This window comes from Xenia sp. Carnegie-2017, unplaced genomic scaffold, assembly GCF_021976095.1.
Source record: "Xenia sp. Carnegie-2017 unplaced genomic scaffold, XeniaSp_v1 HiC_scaffold_2, whole genome shotgun sequence".
Classification (NCBI taxonomy): domain Eukaryota; kingdom Metazoa; phylum Cnidaria; class Anthozoa; order Malacalcyonacea; family Xeniidae; genus Xenia; species Xenia sp. Carnegie-2017.
Genome location: NW_025813482.1, coordinates 374,987 through 383,998, shown reverse-complemented (window position 1 = coordinate 383,998; position 9,012 = coordinate 374,987). Strand labels below are relative to the sequence as shown.

General features: G+C 35.3%; 1 protein-coding gene across 1 annotated transcript; it reads left to right on the top strand.

Moving 5' to 3' along the window:
* Positions 1-1,174: 1,174 nt before the first annotated feature.
* LOC124440139 lies at positions 1,175-8,050 on the top strand. The gene is made up of 3 exons (XM_046990469.1): positions 1,175-1,766; positions 7,273-7,499; positions 7,641-8,050. The coding sequence occupies exons 1-3, from the start codon at positions 1,245-1,247 to the stop codon at positions 7,963-7,965; spliced, it is 1,074 nt and encodes a 357-aa protein (XP_046846425.1). The 5' UTR covers positions 1,175-1,244; the 3' UTR covers positions 7,966-8,050.
* Positions 8,051-9,012: the final 962 nt, after the last annotated feature.

Genomic DNA, 9,012 nt, shown 5'->3' with positions numbered 1-9,012 from the left:
ATTCCATTTTTGCTGCGAAACTGTGGGGCTTTTTTAAATCTCGCGCCTTTACTCGAAGTTAGCATCGCCAAACTTCATTTAAGACAAATGAACGGAAGTACTAGCCGAGTTACCCGGTGCCATATAAACTGATCACTTTGTCAACCCGGGTTGAGCGAGTAACTCGCTCAGCCGGGTAACTCGGCTCCATATAAACAGGCCCTTAGCAATGTTCTTTTCTTTATCTTGACTTCAAATATACACGCACTTAAATATATCTTAGTGAAAAGTATGCCGAAATATGTTTGCTATAAAGAAATTTGTCGTCCATTTTAAATGTATTAGTAATTCCAAGGAAAGAAAATAAGATTACTCTCGATTCCAATTGATATTTTTCGACTGCAACAGTGAAAACTTAGTGTATGCTCAGCAAAACTGCATGTGATTCTACATTTAAATTAAAATGAACTGCTTGTCCTAATTATAATATTGATTAAGGTGCTTTTATTGATAATCTGTTCGCGACTATAACACAAGTCGTAGAATTTTGTATAATAAATTAGAATCTTGTCAATTTCGTCTTTTCTGTAATTTGTAATGTACTGGTTTGTGGAAAAAACATGAGTGATTTTACACTTTCCAGCAGCAACAATTGTTTTGCCAAATATAATTCTGTGGAGAGTATGAACGCTTGTGTATGTAAACTTGTGTATGTAAATATTAACAGAGGAGTCTGAACATTGTGTATTTCAGCATACTTTTCACTAAGATATATGTAAGTGTGTGTATATTTGAAGTCAAGATGAAGAAAAGAACATTTCTAAGGAAGTCTAAATTATGAAGTACTTACAGTCGGTACGAGAACTTAACAAACATGCTTAGTCAAGACAAAACTTGCAAGTGCAAAAAGGAACATTTTAGATAAATTGTAGATATTTAGATAAAATAAAAGAATTTTAGACAAAATAAAAGAAGCCTTATTTTTGCAAGCGCTGAAGCGCTTGTATGACAAGGATGTATGCAAGCGCTGAAGCCCTTGTTTTTGTAAGCGCTGAAGCCCTTGTTTTTGTAAGCGCTGAAGCCCTTGTTTTTTAAGCGCTGAAGTATGACGTAAAGTGACGTAAACATGACATTCTTTCAAATATAAACTTCCATTGAGCGTAAACAAGAAAAAGGATTTTGGCTTGGATGGGATTGTTAGTTCTGTTTAGGATTCCTGCAATTCAACATATGCGAGTAACTTTTCCGAATTGTTTAAGAAAAAAATGGCACATTCTTTTAAATTAACAATTTTGTTTTTTCTTTTACTGTCGCTGCTTATTGATATCTTCTTGTGCAACATCGTAAAACGAAAAGCACCCGATGGAAAGCTTTACGTATTTTCAAAAAGAGAAGGATGTGTGTCCGTTCAAAGTGCAAGTCCTTGTAGATTGAACTGGAAATTAAATCCATACATCGCCAAAATTTACGCACAGCAAAATGCTATCGTTTCACATGCAGTAAATCTCTATGGTCTACTTGGCATTTCATTTAGATGTACAAATGCTGTGAAAGAAGCCTTATGCTCACAACTGACACCAAAATGTTCTGAGAAGGACTACAGTCGAGATTATGGTGACGTTACCAGGCTGTGTAACAACATTTACTCTAGTTGTCCTTCCACTGTCGTAAATAATTTAAAGAAAAACAATTTTTGCAGAAATTTGAAAAAGGGCAGACGCTCAAACGGTCAATGTGTCACCAATACTGCAGCTGTTGCTGGTGCTTGTCCGCAGCCAACGTACAAGGTGCGTCTTCAAATACGTAACTGTTTATTGATGAATGAGCTAGGTTATTATATTTTGATTAATTTTTATCGAATATCGAATATCGCAGTTGTTTTCCTAAAAATTTTTAATTTCGTTCTGTCGATTGACTCGGAGCGAATTTTTGGAGAGGGAAACCTAAACTTTGTGTCTTAAAGTTAATTTAACGAATTTTGTCATTAAATTGTTAAGCTTGCTCATTTCTTTGCTTTCTGATCGAAAGTTTAGGATGAACTTGTACTGGGCGTAAGGTCGATATAACAATGAATCTAAGCACACATACATATCATAGTACGTATGTACTATATATAAGCTATATGTGAAATGTAAAGCGTCTGTTTGCGTTAAATTTTGGATTATTGAGCTTCACCTATGAAAACTGCATTGGAAATACATACTGTTTTTGACGTGTCTGACCATGGCAAAATTAAATGAAGTCGTAAGCTACTACTTTACAATTGTATGTATCAGCTAGATAATGAGTTGTATATAACTGAGCCAAATGTCGATATTCATGCATCCGCTATGAAAATTCCAGTGCAAAATGAATTTTCATTGCACGAAATCCTTGCAAGCGATTACTCCTTTATCAATTGTTGCGTAAGACACAAGAACTACATATTAATCCTATAACATACACACGTCTCCTAGACCTGCCTAAATGGTTAAATTTACACGTTGGTAAAAGTAGATCGTCCACGTTGGTATAGTCCTGAAAAGGACTGTTTTTGTTGTTGTTGACTGACTTTTCGACAACCTTAGCGGTAGTCATCTTCAGAGTCAAATGAGGAGTAAGCATCAGGTTAGCCGTATTTGTTATCTGGTTCTTACGTCATTGTATTGTGTGTACAGGAAATGTGTGGGTGTCAATTGTTTAATGTTCTTGTGAATTAGTGTGTAGTGAAATGTTTTTAGTTGTGATGTTTGATTTAGGTGTGATGTTTTTAGTTGTAATGTTTGGATGTCAATTGTGTATTGTAATTGTGAATTAGTGTGAAGTTTAATGTTTTTAGTTGATCGTTTGTTTTTATTGTGAATAAGTCGTTTTTAAGGTGCCGGTAATTGCTGTGATCTGTTCTGGGGGGTTTGTTCCAAATTGGTATACCAACTTTCTAATGTAAGCCGTTGTCTATAGTCAGTACTGTAAATAATGCATTTTGGCTAGTCCCCGTCAATGTTGTGCTTTGTGATTCGGTGATGTTCGGCAATTTGATTAGTTTTGTCTTGTTTCTTAATAGCTCGTTTGTGTTCAGTAAGTCTTAATGTTTAAGTTCCTGTCAGTTTCCCCGATATAGGAGGCGTGGCATTCGGAGCAGTTTATTTTGTAAACTGCACCTTGTCGTTCGTCGGGTTGTTCTTTGTCTTTTATGTTCGTTAGTACTTGTCGTAACGTTGTGATTGGTTTATGTGCGACACGTATGTTGTATGGTCGTAAGATACGCGAGATAATCTCAGACGTACCTTTGATGTAAGGTATCGTTGCTGTTGTAACTGAGTTGTTCGTTTCGTTGTGTTTGTTGGGTTTACAAGTATTGCGTTTGATAAAGTCAGAGTTATAGTTGTTTTTTCTCAAAAACGCGTTTGAGATAATTGTTTTCATTGTGTAGAGCGGCCGGTGAATCACATAATGCGGCATGTAGTGCAGTGATTGTGTCATCTACGTAGCGGAACCAAAAAGGTAGTGCATGTTTGCAAGTCGTGAGCGCCCGTTCCTCTAAAGATTGCATTACAATTTTACTAACTACAACGTTTAAAACGCACTAAAACACGTACAAGACATAAACAGGACGATAACTATTAAAAAACTTTTACAACATGAATATTCATCAAACATCATTGCATTTTACATTACCACACGTAGCCTTAATATTTAATTAGATATTTTGCACAATATTGCAAACAAAGCATTTTGATTCATAAAAAATATTTCAAACAAAGCATTTTGCTTTTCTACAATGTCCCTATCACCAAAAATTTTATTTGCTACATTATTAACTAGGTGAAATGTCTGACGTATGGCGGTTGAAAGTTGCTTTTTAATGACCTGATATGGGTCAAGCCAAATTCTGTCTTCATCCATAGTTGTTATATAATGAGGTCATGCAATAACCAAGGTTATTAGCCAAGGAACGGTACGCAGAATTGGTAACAAGACCCCCTGCAGTTAGCATGCACTATTAAATAATAAGATACAGTGAGGTGCATATCATTAGCGAAGTAAATTTGCAGAGTAAACAGCATTATTTTTTTGCCTTTTCCACCAATTAATTGGTGTGATCAGGTGCAGACGTGTGGTGGTTAGGTTCGTAAGGAGCTGGTTTAGCGATGAATCTGAACTCCAAGGCACTCAGCCTGGCTCACCTGCGTCAGCAACCATCCATTCACATAAGTATGACATCACAATATGACGTCGGGTAATAATATATATTTTATTGAGGAATTCCTTGTATGACGTTACAAAAAAATATCGTTCCAGCTCTGCCGAACGACGGACAAGGTCTATTAAAAGGACCAAATTTAAACAGATATAAATATAGAGAACAATTTGACAAATTTGAAAACTTTTTTCCCTGATGTGTTAGAAATTACACTTGAATTAAATATAGCAAATAACAATTTTTGCGGAAAGTGATACTTTAAACACTTGCCAATATACATTGCAAAGAAATCGTTTTGTTCTTCTGGACACTTGAGCATTTAAAATACACTATTTATATCCATATAATCAATATATTTTTTGACTCTCGAATGAAAAAGCTGCAATAAGTTTTAAAATATAATTAAGTCCATTATGGCCATGCACAGGTCATCAAATACTCCAATCAGATAAGCAATTTGAACACAAAAACATATAAAACAAGGAAGGTAGAGAAAGTATACTAATTAGATGTAAACGTCTGTGATTCCACAAATACTAGATGTATTTTTATATAAGAATCTTGTGCTGTACATTACACGAGTCAATCCCTAATGCAAAATATTATTCATATCCTTGTTCTATAAGATTTAGATATAAGGTTTGGACGAGGGTTTAATTTTGTATCACAATCAGAAATAAACAAGTATAAATTTACGATACTAATATTCTAATACAACGCCACATGCCAAACCTTGTCGTCAGTACAATTGCACTGTTACAAAGCGTTCGTGTCATAGACATAGTGTTTAGCCTCTAAAAACAATTCTAGAATAAATGAAACTTTACACTATCTTTGGATCCCCAGTTTTCATTTGATCCCCAAGTTTAATTTGACAAAATTATAAGGCAAATACTTCTTTATCAGCCAATAAACTGTTGATATTACTCTCAAGAACTGCTCTACAGCTAGGGTGTACCAAAAAAACAAACTAAACAATTTGGAAAACGTCACTAAAGTCATCTGTACGCAAGATTTGCAGAACCCAAGTGGAGTTTAGTTTTGATGACACCATGTATAAACAAATTGACGGGGTGGCTATGGGTTCTCCACTTGGACCGGTTCTTGCGAATATTTTTGTTGGCTATCATGAATGCAAAATGCTTGCATTTTCAGATTGTCCGGATGTGCTGTGGTATAAGCGTTGTGTGGATGACACCTTTTCTTTGTTTCATAGCGATAAAAATCGTGAACTTTTTCTTAATAAACTTTGCTCTCTTCACCCTGCACTAAATTATACCTCTGAACTAGAGTCAAGCAATCACTTAGCTTTTTCAGATGTTCTTGTACACAAACGCAATGGTCAGATCTTAACATGCATTCATCGCAAAGCAACTTCACTGGTTTGTACACACGCTTTGACTCTTTCTTTCGCATAGAGAAAAGATTTCTTTAGTGAAGTATTTGATAAAGCGAACGGGTAGATTGTCCTCAAAAGAGTTTATTGCTAGTGATCTTATCTCACTAAAGAATATTTTTGTGTTAAATTGATATCCGGAAAAAATGCTAGACAAATTTTTCTTATCCACTAACAATGAGCGGAATAAACTTTTCGGACCGGCCAAGTGCAGTGTTTTCCTTAAACTTCTCTGGATGGGTAAGGCCTCTAATGACATCGAGAAGGAAACTAAAAATATCACTGAGAGTTTGCTTTTTGCATGCAATGTGGTCTTTATATTCTCAAAAAGAACTATTCTTCCACCCACTCTCAAAGAGTCTCTCCCTGCTCAAATATCAAGTAATGTAGTCTGCGAGTTTAAATGTGAGTGTGAGTCCCGCTATGTAGGTAGGACTTCTCAAAGGTTGAGTGAAAGAATAAAACAGCATGTACCAGCTTCTGTCAGGAATAAAACTGTTCCTTTACGACAACTACCAAAACGTGGGTGTAAAAGTGAAAATCCGAATCTATGTGATTCAGCGATTGGAAAACATCTTTTAAGCAAAACTTGCTGTGCCAATGCTTATTCTGATGAAAACTTTAAAATTATTAAATAATGTCGCTCGTTATTCCAGCTACGCGTCATGGAGTCGGTATTAATTAAATTGACTAATCTTGTCCTTTGCCGACAAAAGGATTACGTGTTTAATCTGTCTCTGTTTTAAGTATCATCTCTAAAAATAGGGATGACATTGATCTTTTGTAACATTATAAATATAGCATGATTTGGAGGTTCTCATTTAGCAGACGTTGACGCCTGAGGAGTAGTCTTTCGAATTGCATAGTTTCTCTTTCTAGCTGTAAAAACGGTTCCTTTGAATTGTTGGGTTAGTGTTCTGGTTAAAACAGTTCTTTTAAGAACTATTACATTGTTATTATCACCATTCACTATGGTATTTGCTATTTTGAAATCTAACAAAATTTTGGAAAATGTCGCTGAAGCGTACACAAACGCTTAGGTTTCCAATTTGCAAATTATGCTAAATTTTTCATGTTTAAGTGCCATATTGTTATCATCCTCCTCAATTATGCGTGAATGTGAGCTTAAATTAATCCAAACACGAATAATTGATGAAATTATTAAAAATGAAATTTGAAAAAGAAAAACGCAAAATATATCGCAATGTGGATGCCTAGCGTTCGTGGACGTTATGGCCAAATTTCCCGAAAGTTTGTAAGCTTGGACAACATGTGCCAGATTTTAACCGTATATTTTCCAAATGCTTTCTAGCTTTGTCATTTTCGTATGTAAGTGCTTCTCGGCAACTTAATTCTCACTCTAAAAATGATACAACTGACGCGATCTACATGATACCATGCATTTACTGTCAGATGATCCGTTGGAAGTCTTACTAATTTTTCCATCAAAGATTTTTCCATACCTTACACGCTGACAACTTTGGCGAATTTTCCTATCTGTTTAGTTTTTCATGCACCCTGTAGGTCTCTAGTTAGCAAAGAATCAGTCATTTATATGCGCAATGGAATTGCTTTAGCATTGATTGAATAACTTTGTCACAAGCTATTGCATTGATTGATAAACTGATTCAATAGCACTTTTAAAGTTGATAAGTTGAAAACTTTAAAAACTGGAAATTGGTCACACATAAATATTTTTTGGATTTTATTTCAGATGACACCGGAGTTCTTTGAAGACTACCAAAAGGCGTCCGTAAAAGTCCAAACATCTTTAACAACTATTCGTAATGCCCGATACAGTGATGGAAGAAGGATTTTTTCAGATATTTGTGCTTCACAAATGACAGAAATTCAATGTGTGCCACTTTACTGTTCTGCTAATGAAACGGAACTTTTAGTAAAATTTGACAAGGATGACTGCAATAAGTTAGTTCACACCTGGTAAGTTTAATGATTTAGGTCAATGTATTGTTTATTTGAAGTTTATAAATTATAAGCATGAAATATCTCTTTCATGCTCATAAATTTTCTGCATCCCTATTTTAAAATTCATTAATCTTTGTTTCATGAAATGTTTTTTAGTTTTGATGAACCATTCAGAAAATTGTCGCAATCATCTAGCATTCGAAGAGTTTTGAATACTTGGAAAAATCAGTTTCGCTTGTCCTGCAACAAATACCCAGCATCTTCGTCCGATCTACGGCCTGAACCCCCAAGAATTGGTGAAAAGACACCAACTACAACTGGACACACACCGAAACAACGTGAAAACCTTCCAACAGCAAATAGAAACAGAAAAAAAGTGGGTAAAAACACACCAAAGGGAAGTGGAAACACTGTGTACGGAAGCAACGGGATTCTTTCCCTCATCTTTTTTGCACTCTTGAATGAGCTTTTGATAGCTTGAACTTTAGGTGTGACAAAGTATTTAATTTAATTTGATGAATATGTACACTTCTTATAAAAAAATGGAACAATGCAATAAATTGAAATGTTTGTCTTTCAACTGATTATATTTTGGTAATTTTTTATGACTAATGCCCGTATTCTAAAAGTTCTCTCACACTCACTCTCACTAAAAGCTCACACGCACTCACTCTCACTAAAAGCTCACACGCACTCACACTCACTAAAAGCTCACTCGCACTCACACTCACTAAAAACTCACTCACACTTACACTCACAAAAAGCTCACTCACACTCACTCTCACTCTCACTAAAAGCTCACTCACACTCACAAAAACTCTCTCACACTCACTCTCACTAAAAGCTCACTCACACTCACTCTCACTAAAAGTTCACTCACACTCACTCTCACTAAAAGCCCACTCCAACTCACTCTCAATGAAAGCTCACTCACAGTAACTTTCACTAAAAGCTCTCTCACACTCAATAAAAGCTCACTAGCACTTACACTCATTAAGTGTGACATAAAAATCACTCTTTATCTAATCATTGGAAAATTCATTTCTCCATTTATAGCGAGATTTTCTCCTAGATATTTCAAATCAAACATTCAGTTGAGTAAATTACGGAGTGATTTTGAAGCTCCACTCATTGAGTTTGAGTGTGAGGGTGCTTTTAGAATACGGGCGTATATCTTCATTAGTAATTTACTAATACCTCTCAAGTTAATGAGTGATTGTTTTATCCAATAAGAGATAACTAAGAGGCTGATTGTATGAGCCCGGGTAGCCGGGATTCAACGATGCCATAAGTGATTTTGGCAAATGGATTTTGGAAATTCAATACTTATCATCAGATAAATCTTCACGAGCCATTTTACAATATTCTGTTTTAATAACTACGCAAAACATTTTAAATTTCAACAACCAATTTGGCCTAATTTGACAATTACAACAGGAATGACTTGTGGCGCTTAATAAACAGTTGTAATCTTTACGCTTGAAGTTTCGACTCCTTTCAATACCTCGAAATCATTTCATGCCTCGCT

Excerpts from the sequence above, each read along its gene's own strand:
- LOC124440139 (XM_046990469.1), top strand. The coding sequence starts at position 1,245 with ATGGCACATTCTTTTAAATTAACAATTTTGTTTTTTCTTTTACTGTCG. Across the intron at positions 1,767-7,272 it reads GTCCGCAGCCAACGTACAAG|ATGACACCGGAGTTCTTTGA; the intron begins GTGCGTCTTCAA and ends ATTTTATTTCAG. Across the intron at positions 7,500-7,640 it reads AATAAGTTAGTTCACACCTG|TTTTGATGAACCATTCAGAA; the intron begins GTAAGTTTAATG and ends AATGTTTTTTAG.